At 43.8% G+C, this 19129-nt stretch overlaps 1 protein-coding gene across 1 annotated transcript in view; it reads left to right on the forward strand.

Annotated features, from left to right (window-relative positions):
* Positions 1-8982, forward strand: part of TFR2 (transferrin receptor 2) — a 153390-nt gene extending 144408 nt beyond the window's left edge. The window contains exons 17-19 of the mRNA XM_086946189.1: positions 723-950; positions 2129-2269; positions 3840-8982. Coding sequence (XP_086802315.1) covers positions 723-950; positions 2129-2269; positions 3840-4082 — 612 coding nt within the window. The 3' untranslated portion in view covers positions 4083-8982. The remainder of the gene's footprint in view (positions 1-722; positions 951-2128; positions 2270-3839) is intronic.
* The last annotated feature ends 10147 nt before the right edge of the window (positions 8983-19129 follow it).

The raw sequence follows: 19129 nt of genomic DNA on the forward strand, positions 1-19129 counted from the left end.
AGTTAGCACGGATCCAGTGCACTTTCAGTACTTGGGCAAAAAGTGGGGGTGGGGGGCTGACCATGTCAAAAAGGGCAGTCTCCTACATCTAATGCATATCAATGAGGTAGGACAGATAGGGACCCACTATGAATGTTGATTTTGAGAACCTATTAATACATAGGTCGATTCACAAAATCAAAAACACTTCTGTAAAAGTCGGTGCATGATTTGTGACAGCTTTTACTTAGTCAACTCTTAGTACAGTGCGCCCTAGATAAGTTAGGTGAAAGATAGCATTTAGGCCTGGGAGAAATCTAAATTATGCTGTTGAAATTTGCGTAATTTCTATATTTCACAAAATTAATTTAAACTTCACATTATGCAATTAAGGGTAATTTTTTCATGCAAGAGAATTGTTCAGGCAGAAAATATCTTGCCAAGAGACTTTTATGCCTGAACCAGTCTCTTTGCGGTATCTTACAGAACCTTTTCTTACCCAAAGTTTGCAATTGTATGAAAAAAATCACCTGAGAGCCAACAAACCACATCTCACCTTAAAAGTGCTCTTTTGTTGAAAAAAAGTATCCACAAAGCTCTGCCAATGGCCATCAGCTTTTCTCTCGAGTTCTCTGTCCGTTCCACTGTGTGGGCACTCACTCTCCTGCCAATGCACGGCCTGTAGACTATCCGTGCTGAGGAGCATCTGTCTTATATATGTCTGTCTGTTATCTTCCATGCAGGAGTCACAAGCGTACCCATTCCTGAACACCAAGCTGGACACCTATGAAAAGCTCAACTCAATGGTACAGGGCAGGCTGCCCACCTTTGCCAAGAGCCTGGCCGAGGTGGTAGGACAGGTGGTATTGAGGCTTACCCACGACCATCTCCTGAGGCTGGACTACAACTGCTACAGCGAAGACGTGGCGAAACGCATCTCCAGCTTCAACGAATACTCCAAGTTTCTAAAGGTTCGAATGATCACACAAGTTAAAGGAATGTGGTACTGATGCAAAGTATGGCATACATTACAACATCAATCCAGACACCCTCCAAGGATACAGCTGTGGACACCTAATTGACCCAATAATTCATTCAGCATTTTATCAGACAAGACACCCAATAATGTATGGAGCGAGACACCGATCTAGATGTGCAGTTTTACTCCGTAAGAGACCCACAAGGGTAGATTGCTCAATAATGTAACCACCAGCACACACAAAGATCAACACAACTCAAGACACACCTGATAAGACACTGCATTCATTCAAAAAGGCACTCAATTAAGCACCTAGCAAAGGACACAAAAAGTTAACCCAGTTGGTTATGCACCCAGGAAGATATCTGGAGAGGCATCCACTATGCCACATTGCTGAGCACACAAGACACCATGGGCCATATGGATCAAGCTAAATTGCATTCGCAAATGTTAAAATTCGCAATTTAGCTGTGCGCTAGGTAGGGAAGTTTAAACCTACTTGCAAAATAAGGAATCGCAGAAACTGTGATTCCTTATTTTGCGCACGCATTTAGAGAATCTGAATTTGCGATTCCCTAAATGGTAGGCTAGTAGGCATCGCAAATTGCGATATTGCCTTAAGGAATCACAAATTACCACCAACTTGAAGTTGGTAGTAATTTGCGATTTCCTTTAAAAAAAATAAAGCACTTTTTTGCTTTTTTTAAAGTGCCATGTGGCACACATACATGCCCTTGGAGCATGTATGTGCATCACATGTGCACACATACACATTTCAGGGGTGCATCAGAGTGTCTTTTTGGAACCCTTGCACCCTTGAAATTGCGTGCGCAATTTGCGAGTACCGATTTGGTACTCGCTAATTGTGCGCACAATTCCCATTCATTCCTATGGGCCTCTTGGCTCATAGGAATGAATGCGAAGCAATTCCTTAATGCAACTCGCAATTTATGAGTCGCAATTAAGGAATGCGAGTGAATCGCAAAAAAAGTGCGGATTTTTTTTCATATCGTTTTGCAATTCTCAAATAGCGATTCTCTAAAAATCGCTATTTCAGAATCGCAAATGCATTCTGTGATACATATGCCCCCATATTGATTCATTGTGTTGACTACTTTAGTTTGATAGCATCCTTTCATTTTTATCCTCTTCCTCTCTCTTCTCCTGAAGGAACGCGGCTTGACCCTGAAGTGGATGTACACAGCCCGTGGAGACTACACTCGTGCAGCTGAAAAGCTAAACAATGCCATCCAAAGCTCAGATGAAAAAGACGAAAAACTGATCCACATGTTCAATGTCCGCATCATGAGAGTGAGTGCCAAAGGAGGGAGTCTGAGTGCACGGATGTGTGCGTGAGTAAGTGAGCTGGTTTGGAACAGAGTGTGAGAGTCTGCGAGAGTACGGTAGGCTATGGCGTTGCATGGGTCCTCCTAGTCCTCCTAGATCTCAGTGCCGCTTTTGACACTGTTGCCCATCACAAGCTACTATGGCGCCTCAGTGAAGGCGGTGTAGATGGTAAAGCAATGGGATTGCTCCGTTCCTTTTTAAGTGACCGCTGCTTTCAGGTGTCACAAAAACCTTTCCTTTCCGAAAGTGTTACCTGGATCAGGGAGTCCCACAAGGCTCCATACTTAGTCCCACTCTCTTTAATTTGTATATCACCCCTTTGGCAGAGATAGTGGAGAAGTTTGGCGTTAACGTGGTGTCATATGCTGACGACACACAGCTTGTGGTGACCCTTACCCAAGACTCCGTGGAGGCTGCACAGAATTTTTCATTGTGTCTTCAGGAGTTGCATCCTGTATGGCCTCAAACTGTTTGAGACTAAATGGTAATAAAACTGAGGTTTTAGTCATAGGCAAGGCCCCCTCGATCTGGTCCTCTGCCTGGTGGCCACATACTCTGGGCCAGATTCTATCCCCCAAGGATCAGGTGAAGAACTCGGGGTATGGCTGGACCCCAAACTATCCTTTGAGACCCACACCGAGTGAGTGATGGGAAATTGTGTGGGGGTTCTATGCACTCTCTGGAAGACCCTAGATGTACTCCTAGTATCAGCAAGAAAGTCAATGGTTCACGCACTTGTGACATCGCGCTTAGACTATGGGAACGATCTGTATCTGGGAGCTAACATCAAGTGTGTTCAGAGACTTCAACATTTTCAGAACGCGGCTGCACGTCTAGTCTTAATGCTCCCGAAGAGAGCCTCATCTAGTAAGACTCTTGCTTCTCTGCATTGGCTTCTGTTAAAGAAACATGTTTTATTTAAAGCTATTTGCATTAGTCACCATATTTTGCAGAAGAAGGGCCCCTCCTATCTACATGATTTTCTCAACCCGTATGTTCCCACGCGAGGGCTAAGATCTGGTGGAACGGGCCTGGTTCGCACACCTATCATCAGGTGAGCCCGGATGGGTGGTCGCTTTTTTTGTTTCCTAGTGGCCTCCTATGGGGCTTCGGCTGGAATCATCCGAGATGATCTTCCGGAAAGAGCTCAAGACGTGGCTCTTTCCATCTGATAACTCCATTGTTTGATTTCTCACTGTTTTGTTTTTGCTTGGCACAGGACCTTGTCGCAGCGTATGGATGCACTGGTTAGTGCAACCATGTGCTTTTTAAACTTAATTTGATTGATTGATTGATTGATGGGGCTGCCTAGGGGGATAGTACAAATGTGAGGGAAGTGAAGGAGTCACTGGAGTGAAGATGGCTGTGACTGAGTGGTGGAAGGCAGGGCTATACAGCAGTGTGAGTGCACAGTAACCAGCAGGAATGCAGCACACAGTGTGATGTGTATTGAGTGGGGATAAAAAGGGCAGCAGTGCCTGAACGGACCAGCTTTGTTTACCCTCCTTTTCTTACTGACTGTCTCTCATTGTAGGTGGAGTTCTACTTCTTGTCGCAGTATGTCTCTGCGATGGAGAGCCCGTTCCGCCACATCATCCATGGGCAAGGACCCCACACCCTGTCCGCTCTGGCTGCCCACCTCAACCTGTTGAAGACTAATCCGACGGAGTTCCAAGAAGCCTTTTTTCGGAGGCAGCTGGCTCTGGTGACCTGGACACTGCAGGGAGCTGCAAACGCCCTCAGCGGGGATGTCTGGGACATTGACAATAATTTCTAGTAGTGAGTGAAGGATGGAAATGGGGTGTGGGGTTTTGGCAGGACCCCATCACCCACCCACAAGGTCCCACTGTAGCCTGTTGGAATTCAAACCCCACAATGTTGCCTCAAGTCATGCCTGGTAAAGATAAAGTATCTGATGGTTCAAACAATACCCTGAGCTCAGTTGCACTCTGCAGAAATATGTAGAAGCATTACATTTGCAATCTAGTGACAAAATAATTGTCCCTGGATTTGTAAGAAAATCTCACAGGTTTATTTAAAATTTCAAGATATTATTTTTGAGAAATTATTTAAGGCAGGCAGGATTCCTAGAGAACTCCTTAAAGCAATTCCAACACAGGGCCTAACCAGAATAGTTTTTGGGAGAGCAGAAACAACACAAAATGAAAAAAGGAAAAATATGAAGATGAGTGAGGAACATGCATTGCACAATGTGTGTGAGTCCCCGGAGTTAAAGGTATGTGGTCACCTCACTTGCAGGTGAGGTCCTAGCCTGCTCCACGTTGCAACATACCCTGGTCTGAACATATGCATTCCATGAATTCTTAGACTGTCTAGTTCGAGCGGGGTCATGTACACTGCCCGCCCCATTTCCATAACCCTTCCCTCACTTATCTTTTCTGTTGTCTGGTCCCCAGAATGGGATTTTATTGTTAATTTATCAGTGACAGTGATCACTATAAATTTTGATTTTTCTTTATTGCCAAGTGATAATGACGTTCAAATGTAAAAACACCAGAAAATTATCGGGAGCAGTGACTTCCATAATTATGACTGTTATACTGTCGTCAAATCGAAAAGCAGCATCTGCTATCAATCAAGGGTGATGTCACGGGAGGGCAGGGGCTAGATTTCACCCTATGTGGTAAGAAGATCCAGGTTTTGCTCTGTGGAGTATTCATTCCAGGGCCTATTAAGTCCTTACTATCCACCAAAGATATTCTGGGGTTTGTAGTCCTTCTCTTTTAAAGGAGACAGCAGGAAACCTTTATTAGTTCATCCTGCAAGTCAGGTTTGTCCAAAATGGTTCACAGGATAGAGTGTGAACCATGCCAAACTTCCAGGATATCCAGATCTAACTTTTCTGTAAGTAATCTAAAGGAGGGTAATTTACAGAGTGAGAGTTTACCCAAACAATCTGATATGGATAGACCCTGGGTCCAAGAAAACTCGATTCCAAATCAGAGCGCAGGAAACACATCTGAGCCCGATGGTGGAAAAAAACAATCCAAGGATGGAGCCGATGACCATGCGCAGTATCATCCAAAGGAGGAGTCACCTATCTCGTGACTTCCAAAGACTTTTCAGGATATAAACAAGTGCAAACATCCGGGCCCAACACTAGGTGGCGATCTATGCCAAAGTGTGTAATCTGCAGCTCATAAGCCTCAAACCTAATGTTAAGGAACAATACAACAGACTACCCCAGATCATCTTAGCCGCACATTATGTCCAGTATGACACCTAGTCTCCAATCAAACCGTTGTATTCAATTTCTTGGGGGACTTCGGCTCCTCTCAGTATTGAATAATGGACCCTCCCAGTGACATCTGTCAGACTGGTTTCTGAACCATGCTCTCCAGAGTCGGTGCCATCTAGCATCGGCGACAGCTTTCCACTCCTAACACAGGATGGGGACAAACGATTATCGGGGACAGTGATCCTCATAATTTATTCGACTTTTTTTAATCTTTTCTAACTGCCATCTGCATATGCTTCTGCATTTCAACAGACCCAAAAGTTTGTGGCACAGTGCCAGACCCCTCTCGGGCTCTGTTATGTCAAACAAAAGCCGGTTGGGGTTTCTCGACAGAGTGGAGTTGTTTGATTCGCTTCAAATAGGGTTAAAACACTTGCAGACTCAGACAAGCTAAATAACCTTTAGTTCCTCATTCTGAGTTCAGGCTCTACTAGACACAGCATCATGAGAAAATGACCCAGTAGGACCATTCCTTGTTTTAGGGCAGCATTATGTTTGGTGCAAAAAAATGTATACGGGCATTGAAACACTTGCGATACATTCCCCCACAAAACAACGTAGAATAATTGTAGTTCCATGGCCTCATCTTTGACATCTTACTATGAGAAGCGTGTTCATTATTAATCCACCTACTAAAAATTGGTATGCAAAAAGAATTTCAAAGCAGTGTATTGAAAAATGGGGGGCATATTATCAAGAAATGGCGTTAAAATTATCGCCGCTTTAGTGGCCGGAAACTGCCGCTAAAGCAGTGATAATGGGCTTGATAATATGCCCTTGTGAATTTCCATAGAAGCCCATGTTCTGGTGTGAACATGGGTTTCTATTGGAATTCTCAAGGGCATATTATCAAGCCCATTATCGCCGCTTTAGCGGCACTTTCCTGCCGCTAAAGCGGCGCTAATGCTATCACCTTTCTTGATAATATGGCCCTAAGTTCGCACCTGTATAGATCATTGAAAAATACCATCTGGACAAAACGTTACATCACAATAGCACATCGAAAAAAGCCCCATGAAAAGTAGTGTTTTGGGTGTGATGTTTTGCTCTAATATATTGGGACCAGCATCTGAAATTATATAATTTCCCCCCTAGAGGGTTTAGGGGGGCCATGGCTTTCTGCCTACTTGTAATCCGATAGATAATGGTCGCTGTTTCTCAATAAACTACTGCAGAACAGAGCTGGAATGCAAAGACTGCACAGCTAATTTGGTGACATATAATGTTAAACTCAGTCCAACAGAAAAGATGCAGCGTTCCAACGAGGCGCCACAATCTGATTGGTCAATGGAGTGAATGTGAATTAAACAAGGCAGAGCATACTTTAAAGTCTGAGGCTTATTATTTTTTGTAATTGAACGCGCTATATAACAGAACAAAAGAGTAAGCATAGTCCTATTGGAAGGAGAACCGCCACATACCTTAACACCATGAAGCGATCTAGCATTGCCGTTGGCCAGTTGAACTGGACTGTTTACAAAACAAAGACGCATCTTGATTATTTTGAAGATTAAAAATAACATTGTTTATTTCATTTCGGGATAGGGGGGAAACTCTTCCACATTCCTAAATTGACACATGAATTATCATTGATGGAACATGATATATCCTCAGGGATTGAGACGTAATACCTGAGGATTTAACATATTCCATCAATGATAGAGACCTAAAACCTGAGGATATATCATATTTCATCAATGATAGCGACTTAATACCTGAGGATATATCATATTTCATCAATGATAGAGACTTTGGAGACTTAATACCTGAGGATATATATCATATTCAATCAATGATAGAGACTTAATACCTATAGATATATCATATCCATCAATGATAGAGACCTAATACCTGTAGATATATCATATCCCATCAATGATAGAGACCTAATACCTGTAGATATATCATATCCCATCAATGATAGAGACCTACTACCTGAGGATATATCATATTCCATCAATGATAGAGACTTATACTTGAAAATATATCATATTCCATTAATGATAGAGACTTCATACTTGAGGATATATCATATTCCATCAATGATAGAGAGTTAATCCATGAGGACAAATCATATTCCATCAATGATAGAGAATTTATACCTGAGGATATATCATATTCAATCAATGATAGAGACCTAAAACCTGTAGATATATCATATCCATCAATGATAGAGACCTAATACCTGAGGATATATCATATTCCATCAATGATTGAGACTTATACTTGAAAATATATCATATTCCATCAATGATAGAGACTTAATACTTGAGGATATATCATATTCCATCAATGATAGAGACTTAATACTTGAAAATATATCACATTCCATCAATGATAGAGACTTAATCCATGAGGTTAAATCATATTCCATCAATGATAGACAGTTAATACCTGAGGATATATCATATTCCATCAATGATAGCGACTTAATACTTGAAAATATATCACATTCCATCAATGATAGAGACTTAATCCATGAGGTTAAATCATATTCCATCAATGATAGACAGTTAATACCTGAGGATATATCATATCCCATCAATGATAGAGACCTAATACCTGTAGATATATCATATCCCATCAATGATAGAGACCTAATACCTGTAGATATATCATATCCCATCAATGATAGAGACATAATACCTGAGGATATATCATATTCCATCAATGATAGAGACTTATACTTGAAAATATATCACATTCCATCAATGATAGAGACTTAATCCATGAGGTTAAATCATATTCAATCAATGATAGAGACCTAAAACCTGAGGATATATCATATCCCATCAATGATAGAGACCTAATACCTGAGGATATATCATATTCCATCAATGATAGAGACTTATACTTGAAAATATATCACATTCCATCAATGATAGAGACTTAATACTTGAGGATATATCATATTCCATCAATGATAGAGACTTAATACTTGAAAATATATCACATTCCATCAATGATAGAGACTTAATCCATGAGGTTAAATCATATTCCATCAATGATAGAGAGTTAATACCCGAGGACATATCATATTCCGTAAATGATAAAGACTTAATACCAGAGGAAATATAATTTTACATCAATGATAAAGATTTAATCTCTGAGGATTTATCATATTCCATCAATGATAGAGATCTAATACCTGAGGATATATCATATTCCATCAATGATGGAGACTTAATACCGAGGAAATATCATATTCCATCAATGATAAAGATTTAATCTCTGAGGTTAAATCATATTCCATCATTGATAGACACTTACCACATAATGATATATCATGTTCCATCAATGACAGAGACTTAATACCTGACGATATATCATATTCCATTTTGTCATCTGATTTCTACAATTGTAAGTTTGGCATTTGGGAAAAAGCGCCTGCTTCTGCTAATAAACTGTACTTACTGAACTCTTGCTTTTGTGGTGTTCTTTATTCCCATATAGGGCATGGGGGCATCTTTAGGAGTAACCTGGAGGGGCTCAGGCTCCTAGGAGGTCCATCTCGATCCGTCTGTGGAGATCTGGAAACCCTTTTGAGTAAGGGCTTGAGCAACTTCCATTACTGAACTCTTGAGCTTCCATGAAATGCTGCCGAATTGGCCTCTTTTGGTCAATGTACTGGTTCTTATTGGCTTTTGTTGTGAAACATGGGAATCGTTTTCTTCTCACTAGGTAAGACCCTTCTTTTTAGATCTGGCTTGGCAGCTTTAGAGGCCTCAAAGACCTGTTGTGAACACTTTGCAGAGAGTGGGGTTTGGGTCCAGCCATTGGCTTGTTTGACAAAGTCTCAAACCAATGGCTAAAGGGGACTGGCCCAATTACATCTTGGCTTTCACATCTTGCTATTGACCATTGCGTTTATTATTCCACCTCGTAGAGGAGGCTTCCTTACTACTGTAGGAAGGGCCTTGTACAAGCGACAGCAGCTGGCAGGGACTATATACTTAGAATGGGGAAGCAATCTTGAAAAATAAAGCCTCCGCACTAAAAGCAACACATTCCTACTGCTGGACAAACATTTTCATGAAGGTTGATCTAAATAACTAGGTCTCGAATTATAAAATTAGGCAGGATTTATACAAATATTTCACCAGCTGTTACTGTTATATTTAAAACATGTTTGCAATAACATCTTATTTTTACTTAACATTTTCTTACAAAATTGGATCATCTGCCAAATGCCGTTGCAATTGGCTTACGACAGAGAAGAGGGCTGGTGTTCAAAAACCTAGTGTCCGTCTCTTGGTCCAAGCTTAAGGCATGGTTTCATTTATGCCGGTGCTTTATTTGGGCATCCGTCTTTATTCTGTAAGACATAGATAACTGCTTAGGCATTGTGGCTCTAGCCCCTCTATTTGTTTTCAGTGTCCTGGGTATTTTCTTTGATGATTAGTCTGTTGTTTAGGTCTGGCTTGACATCCCATCACTAGACCTTACCTGATAAAGGGCTTTGACACTGACTGCATGTTAATCTTCCTTCCTATGCTTTGATTAGGCAGACGGTGTGTGGTTCCATTGAAAAGGGGAGCTTGTGTTGCACTTTACGCCTTGTTGAAAAGCCTACGCTCAGTGCTTAAGATGAGCAGTCACGGATGCCAAATGTCATAGGTATGACCTGTTAATTATGAAAAGCTATGAGAAAGGCAGATGTCAACATATACTGTTCATAGTAAAAAAGTCTAAGGGGCATAGGCCTTTACACTATTATATTGCGTTGTAGGCCGTGATTCTGTTACATGCCATTTCAGAGTGCGCCAGGATCTGGTGTTGATTTCCCACTCGGACAAAACCCGGGCGCACAATATTTGCACCATGATATCCTGGTGAGGCCTTCAAAGAAGGAGTTTTATATTATTTATATGTACATTTGTACTTTTATGACTGCTTGCCTGATAGTTGCCTTGCGGGAAAGCTTATGCTCAATATAGTAGGCCTCAGGCCATTATGGTAACAGGCTTGATTGCTTCATTTGCAAAAGTTAAGACTGGTACCAAAGGTCTGATCTGTTCATGGTGAAAATTAACAGAAAGCAATAGGCCTGACCAGGTTATTGTGAAAAGCATGTGATCAGATCCAATAGGCTTTTATCAGTGGATTGTCATTACTCTGCAATAGAGCTTATTGACAGGTATTTTCTCACATGAAATCTTACCCATTGCTGCAGAGGGCAAATGTTTTGGTGAGGGATACTCCTTCTGACAAACCTTGGGGGTAGAATAATGTTACTGCGAGAGCCCTTGCTACCCCACCTGTGAGGACCTGCACCTTGTTTTGCTAACAGTGATTTTGTAAGTAGGTATATTTCTATGACCGAATGCCTGCTGGTTGTTTTATGCTCAATTCTGCAGCCTCAGGTTGTTTGCAGTAACAAGCTGATGATAACACATAAAGGTAGCTTTGGATCACTAGGAAGAGGTATGTCACATGCAGTAGGTATGTTTATTCCAGAAAGGTAAGCACAGACAGTAGGCTACACTTTTTTACTGGTAAGGGTATATGGTAAGGTAAATGTTAAAGCCAATAGTCCTTTAAGGTTGAATTATTACACTGTGTTAAAGCCTCTAGACAGGTACTTTCATGCCTGAGTGAAATTTAAATAGGCTAGCAAAATGTTTTTTGCCCGGAGGAGACTAGTTGACTCAGAAAGACTCTTGCCTGAGCTGCAGATTATAAAAATATTAAATTCTGTATCGACCATGCGGCAATTCACATGGTAAAATCTACTGAATGAAAAGGGAGGATGCCTGAAACCTATGCATTTTTTAAATGTGCCAAGATACTGAGTTTAGGAATAGCAGTTATTTCAACAACTCTGAATTTGGGGTTACCTGCACAATCGTGCTCCAGAGGGACTTTTACAAAATGTGTTCGTTCTTGCACACTGGCTTACAATCGGACACAAAAAAGGCAATAAACAGAACTGATAATAATAACGACCAAGTTACCTTTGGTAACGCCTCATCTGTAGCGACTATCTAGCTTCAGATTCCTTAACCCAGGCGTAAGAATAGATCTGCAATATCTTGAGCAGTACCTCTGCGCGCTGGTAGGTGGTGTTGATCGTCTCACCAGATGGGAAGTATGCAGTGCCTTTATAGGCGGCAGCCCAGCGTGCTGACAGCCATTTCCGCGCCAGAAGCACTTAGCCACGTCAGAAGGATGTTAGACTAGTGTGCAGATTCTAAGGGCCTTTTTCAGTGGAAAAATCCAATTTGCACAACTGGGCGTTGGGATGGTAGGGTCGATAAGAAATCTGTGGCTAGATAGAGTCTCTACCAGATAAGGAATTACGGAAGGTAAATAACTTGTTCATTTGCAAGAGACTTCTAGCTGCAGATTCCTTTCCTTTGAATAGATACCAAAGCAATACCCTCTCAGAGGTGAGTTCTACAGGCTGACTCAGATCAAAAAGGCCTGGAGGCCTGAACGCAAAGTGCCTGTCATGACGGACCTAGCTGTCAAGGCAGTAGTGTTTAGTAATGTGTGCAAGGATGCCCAAGTAGCAACTTGGCAGAAGTCCAGGACAGGAACTGCACAAGCTAACGCCGTAGTCGCAGCTTTGGCACTTCTGCTATAAGCCCACGAGCACTCAAGGAGTTGCTTCTTGGTCAATGCATAGCAGATCTTTATGCAGAGTACGCCATCTGGAGTTGGTCCATCTTTCCCCTTCTTCGCTTCAGTGAACCCAACAAAGAGCTGATGGTCCATCTTGTGTTTCTTTGGTGCATGCGAAATAGGACAGCGTTTTTTTGGGGTCCAAGCAGTGATCTCTCTCTCTTCTCCCTTGGAGGGGTGGGGTGGAGCAAAGAAAGTTGGCAGCATGATGCTTTGGCTGACTTGGAAAGGTGTCACCGCCTTTGGCAGGAAAGAGGAATGGGTCAGTCTCTTGGAAGAAGCTGGTGCATGGGGGGTGAACAGAAAGAGCCTGAAGCTTGCTGACCCTCCTGGATCGATGTGAGGGCAACTAAGAAGACTGGCTGATGGTTCGAAGTCTTTGACGGAGGATGAATACATCAAATAGTTTAAAACGAAACTAAGAACCATTGGGGTATAACAAATGGCTTGTGAAGAAACGTGTTGAAGTCTTTCAGATAAGTCACAACAGGCGACTTAAACAGGGAAGGTTGGTCTGGCAACCGCAGGAAAGCTGGGATGGTCGAAAGATATCCCCTAATTGTGCCCAGAAAAAGTTCTTGCCATACAAAGTACAAACAAAACAGCAACACTTCAGAGAATGGTGCAGAAAGTTGGTCAACATGTTTTTAGTGCACCAAGCCACAAACTTATCACAATGAGCTTACACAGTTCAGGGGTGGCTCTAGGCTCATGGCGGCCCTGGGCAGGGAGCGTAGGTAGGAGGCCCCGGAAGAGGGGGTCCGGGAGGGGCAGAGCGCGAAGGCCAGTGAAGAAGGGGGGCAGGGTGTTTGGAAGTGGAACAGAGCCAGAGGCCGCCAAATCTCTGCCAGGGGCCGCCATGCAAATATGTATCCATCCTCATGGGATTAATATATTAAGGACATATATATTGACGTGGTGGCCCCTGGGGTTTGGTGACTCTGTGCAGGTGCACAGCTTGCACATGCCTAAGGCCGCCCCTGCACAGTTTTTGTCGATGGGCGCCTGGCTGCCAAGATAACTTCACATATTTGAGGACGAAAATCGAATACTCTCAGCTGTCCCCATTCAGACTCCAGGAATGAAGGCAGAGCATGTGCAGGTTTGGGTGTAGGATCCTGCCCTGTTGTTGAGACAGGAGATCGTCCCGATGAGGGGGCTTGACCAGGGGCCCAATGCTAATACTCAAAAGTTCGGGATACCATACTCACTGAGTCCAATCTGAATGACTTCGGGCCAGCCTGTCCTGATCTTCCTCAGAACTTGGGCAGTAGAGGTATTGTCTGAAAGGCGTACAGAAGTCCTGAGACCCACTCAAGACGGAATGCATCTCAAAGCGAGAACCACCTTGAAAACTCCAACACGCAGAAGTGCCTACATTGGTGTTCTTGGCAGTGGCAAATAGATCTAACCAAGGTTCTCCCTAATCGCGGGAGAGACCTTGCACCACCTCCATATGGAGACATAATTTGTGATCTGCAAGGCATCAACAGCAGAGTTTGGCAGCCCTGATGTTCAGAGAGTCCACCAGGTGTTGTACGACCAGAAAAATGTCCTACCGTTCCAGCCATGTCCAGAGGCACAGGGCCTCCTGGCAGAGGGTCCATAACCCCACTCCACCTAGTTTGTTGCAGTACCACATAGCAGTAGAGTTGTCCATGAGCACCTGAACCGCCTTCTCCTTAATGGATGGAAGACTTTCAATGCAAGCAAATTGCCCTCAAGCTGAGACTCTGCCGGAGACCAGAGTCCTCTGATATCCACCTCTCCCAGATAGCTGATCCAACCCAGATGTGACATCTATCACCACTGTGAGCTCTGGGTGGGGAAGGGAGAGGAGTCAGCCACCTCTGCAGATCTTTTGCAGTGCCCTCTGACACCTGGACTAGGCCCACTGGGAGTTCAGGTCCCACTGCAGAGCCCGCATATGCCATGGATTGTACTTCCCCAGCAGGATGCAAGAGGCCATCCGAACCAGCAATACGAGTCATTCTCACCAAAATTCAGGATTGAGGCTAAAACATCGTATCATCGACCGAATATACTGGACACGCCGCTCCAGAGGATAGGTAAGGGAACCACAGTGTGTCCAGAATGGCTTAGATGAACGGGAGAGCCTGCGATGGAGCTATGTGTGACTTCGGCACATTTATAGTGAACCCCAGTGAATGTAGGAGGTCTGCCGTAGTCTAGAGGTGCAAAAAGAACAGATGATGGACTGAATTCTGAACAAATCAAACATTCACCCTCAGTCACAGATCTGGGTTAAATCCATTGTTTTTTTGATCGGTATTCCAGTTTGGACACAGCCATATGCAAATAAGTTTCAACCCTGCTCTCCATGGGAATAGTCCAGCCTGAACTGCCAGGTCCTCCCTGGACCAGAAGCAAGCATCCTAGGACTGGTTTCAGATAATCACCTATCATCAGCCAGGCTAGCTTGAATCCGGTGGCATAGTGAACATGAGACCCATGTATGTGCATACTCTTATGACTTACGATGACAGATGCAAAAAGAACAGATGGACGGAATGCTCAACAAATCATAATCCTAAACAACAATTCAAAAGACTACATTTCCCATGAGTCTTTAAACTCAAACGTCTATGTCCCTCAATGGCCTTGCTCTCCTTAGTATATAGGCATCATCAAGGAAAGGCACTTTTTCTTTTTTTATGCGAAGTGTTATGTCGTCTTTCTCTGATCAAAAGGAATGCAAAGCTTTTACTTGCATTTTCTTAAAGCTATCCATACCAACATAACAGTGCTCATGGTTTTAAGCAAGCCCCATAACAATTCCAAATATACCACAAGAATAAAGCATAAAACATACTTATCCTCACGGAGCATACCATCCATTAATTTAGAATGAGTAAGTGGAAATATGGAAGTATTGCAGGGAGGAACAATCCTCACCTCCGCATCCTTCGTAGAGTTGAAACTTTTCTTTATGTTAACTAGGAAATTTCACATTCTATGTCAGCACTGGAGGCTCGGATTATGCAAGTTTAAAGCTGGTTGACCACCATTACAGGTTTAAAATAGAAAGCTTTAAAGGTAGAGTCTGAAGGCCAGTGGGCCATATTCAGGACATCTTCCAGACGACCACCTAGTGTTAAGGCTTTGGAGGCCATTGCTCCCTGGTGGAATGTGCTCTGAAAACGGAAGTGCACATTTCTAATTCCTGCATGACCCACTTCACCCAGCATGCAATAGTTGGAGAGGAAACTGACTTAAAAGTCTTTTTTAGTGCTATGAGAAGTTTTGTCATTCTTAGAGGGCGAAACTCCTCCGTCATAGTTTCGCACGCCCTTAGACATCATACCACGCATAACTTTGGATGCTGGGGGAAAACTGGGCAGTGAACTACTCTAGTATTAGACTTCAGTCTCCTCAAAATAAAAAAGACACCCCCAACCCCTCACTCAGGAGAAAATTCTGGCAGGTATATCTAGAGCTCTGATGTTAGAGACATATTTAAAGGATATGAGACATAGTAAAACTGCTAACCTTCCTGTAAGTTCTTTCCAGGAAAGAATTTCATTGTCGTGCCTAGATTCTAGAAATATGAGAAATGCAGTCACATGCCATATAGAGGAATATTTGGGAGGGTAGTTGATAACCTGAACTCTCACATCACTCAACATACTAAAGGGTGTTCCCCTGCCAGGCTATCCTGAAAAGGAAACTGGCCCCCGAGATGGCTAACCGGCAAGCATTGATAGTTCTGTAGGCCAAACCCTTCTCAGCTAACTCCAATATGAAGTTAACTACAGTGACTACATCTGACCCCACAGGATCCAGCCTCCTTCGCACACACCAGGGTGACCATCTGTTCCACGCAGATTTGCACGGTTTGACAGCCGAATCTGCCCGCGCGCTCACAATAAAGTGAGCTGCTGGTTACAATGATCCTGGGATCTCCCAGCGTGAACTGTAACCTTCCACGCCATTGGTTGAAATGTCCCTGCTTGTACCAAGTGATACAAGTTGCCGTAATCATCCCTCAGCAGGTTCGGAGTTTGGGCAAAAGGGATTGGAGAATCCACAGAAAGTTCCAGAATTGGATACCAGACTTGTGATTTCCATAGCTGTGTTATCAATAACATCTCTGATCGTTGTCTACTGGCTTGGGCAGTTAGTCTCCTACTCATCGAGAAAGGTGAATAGGTGCATCTCATTCCTGGCTCAGTCCTGCAGGACGGCATTGGCGTCCTCTGCCAAGGGGTCCGGGCACCAGCTGAAGAAGTGCGAGAGTTGATGGTCTGGCCACAAAGCTAACATGTCAATCTGGCATGGCCACCATCGCTCATCATACCCTGGAAGAGAGACAGATCTAACTGCTTGGCACTGGAGTCTCTCAGATGTCTGGAATAACAGTCTGCTGTCTGACTCAGTCTCGCCGGAAGGTACTCCAGCATCACCAAGATCTTGTTATGCAGGCAGTATTTCCAGAAGTCCTTTGCCAAGTTCCTTTGAACCCATGCCGCTAATATACAGCACCTCCGACACGTTGACCATCTTCAGTAGAATGGAACAAGACACTTGGGGACATATCAACAATAAAGTGGCGAAGCGTGTCATTAAGCCAAGAAGGCTAACAACACACTTGGTCACTTTAAAAACGCAGGGCTGCACCATATTTACTAGAATATGGTGCAACCATGGGTTTCCCCCTGCGCTGTTGCTAACTTTTCTGCCTAGCGCCATCACAGGCACCCTTACACCATAGTGTAAGGATGCCTGTGTTGAGGGGAAGATTGTTTATGTGTAAGAAGGTCCCCCTTCCTGCACATAAACAATTTTTAACCCCTTCCATGCAGCCGCAATTCTGCGACTGTGCTGCAGAATCGCGAGTGGGCGGGTTTATGACGGCCCCCAGCCATCATCAGCACACGAGCACCGTAGTGCATGACGGCAGGGGGTCGTCATCAGCATGCAAGGGGTTAAATCTTTTTTAAAGATTGTTCATGTGTAGGAAGGGGGACCTTCCGGTACATAAACAATTATTGGCGTTTTGCTGTTTCTAGGAGTGCTGCACAACACAGCACACATGGAAACAGGTGGCCTTATATTTATACGGCAGTGTTAAGCCATATTAAGTGGTTTAACGCTGCCTTGTAAGTCACGCGTAGCTCTTATCGCCACCACAACGTCACTAAAAGTGAATTTGTAGTGACGATGGGGCTTGTAAATATGCCCCTCTGTTCTGCACCAGACTCCTTACTGCGAAGGAACCAGCCTTGAGTTTCAAGCAGTTGATGAAGAAAGTTTCTTCTTAGTCTGATCAGAGACCTCCTGTGGTAGTACCCCACAGCAGGCCCGCCCATCCTGGTCAGCTTGCATCACATTCTATGTCAAGTTCTGGGATTGTTCCAAATATGGCCTTGCAGTTCCAGGCATGCATGTCCTCCAGCCACCACTCGATCTCCAACCACGCGTCTTGGTTGAGGGAAATCTTGACATAAGTCTTGACATAATCTGGCCTGAGATGCATCGCCTTCAGTCAGCCATTTATTTGGGACTTGTATGGGTCCTAAATTGGTGCCAATTGTGGAACAAAGGTAAAGTTTAGGGAAAGAACATGTATGAATCCAGAAAAAATTGCTTGTGCGGAAGATGCCAGTAGACGCACGATACTGGCTAGATGTCGTAGTGAAATCTTGCTTTTTTGCAATGTCCTCTGAGGATTTCTGCGGATCAAGGGCCTTTTCCTCTGTGGAACTCAGTGTCTGGTGAACCGAGTCGATGACGAATTCCAGAAGGACTATCCTTTGTGAGGGGTTGACCTTGGATTATTGGATGTTAATGATAAAACTGAGGCCCAGTAGGAGTGAGGATGCAAGTTGGGGTTGTTCCTGAAGTCGAACCAGGTCCTAGTTCATCAGACGAACGTTGTTGAGGTACACGATGAGTCTGACCCATCTTGCTCAAAGCCATTCCATTGCCGGGCACAGTACCTTGGTGAAGCACCATGTCGCGGATGAAAGTCCTAAAGGAAGGCAAGTTAAATCATAGAGCTGATGCCTCCACTCGAACTGAAGGAAATGCAGATGAGGGAAAATTAGGACAGTCCGGTACGCATCCTTGAGATCTTGTCGCACCAACGAGTTGTATATCTCTGAATAGCTGCATACATACCATTTTGAAATGATGGAAGACCACCCATTTGTTGAATTCTTTTAGATTTATGACTGTGAGAAACCCCTTGTGATTTTTATCTACCAGAAATGAGGTGCTGAGGAAACCCCTGGAATGGAGAGAAGCTGTGGTTATTGCCCCTTCTCTACAAGGGTACTTACCTCTCGGTCTATCAACTGATCGGCCTTTTGTGAGAAAGTTAAAGGTAACTGTAGGAAAGGGCCCCTTTTGACATGGTTACCCGTCCACACACTTTTTGCCTGGTATCTGATGTAAATTTGACTGACGTTGTGCTGGGGTCCTGCTAACCAGGTCCCCCAGCAGCAGTGTTCTTTCCCTAAACTGTACCTTTGTTCCACAATTGGCACCACTTTAGCACCCATATATGTCCCTAGTACATGGTACCCTTGGTACTTAGGGCATGGGGACTAAAGAGGGTCCCTAAGTACTGCAGCATGAATTGTGTCACCCTAACTGACTCCTCACCAAGATCATGCAAACTGCCATTGCAGCCTGCATGTCTCGGTGCAGAGAAAAGCAACGAGTCGACATGGCACACATACCTGTGCCATGCCTGCAAAACACTACATGTGGTATAGATAAGTCACCCCTCCAGCAGGCCTTACAGCCCTAAGGCAGGGCTGCAATATACCCATATATGTGGCCACATCTGAACACGTTGATGTGTCCCCTTTGAAGATCAACCCTAGACACCACAGGTGCACTGGGAAGCCATACCCAGTACACAGGCTGGACACTCGGGACTATGAGTTCCCCCAGCTACAGGATGGCTTCACTGT

Source organism: Lissotriton vulgaris, chromosome 12 (assembly GCF_964263255.1).
Source record: "Lissotriton vulgaris chromosome 12, aLisVul1.2, whole genome shotgun sequence".
Taxonomy (NCBI): domain Eukaryota; kingdom Metazoa; phylum Chordata; class Amphibia; order Caudata; family Salamandridae; genus Lissotriton; species Lissotriton vulgaris.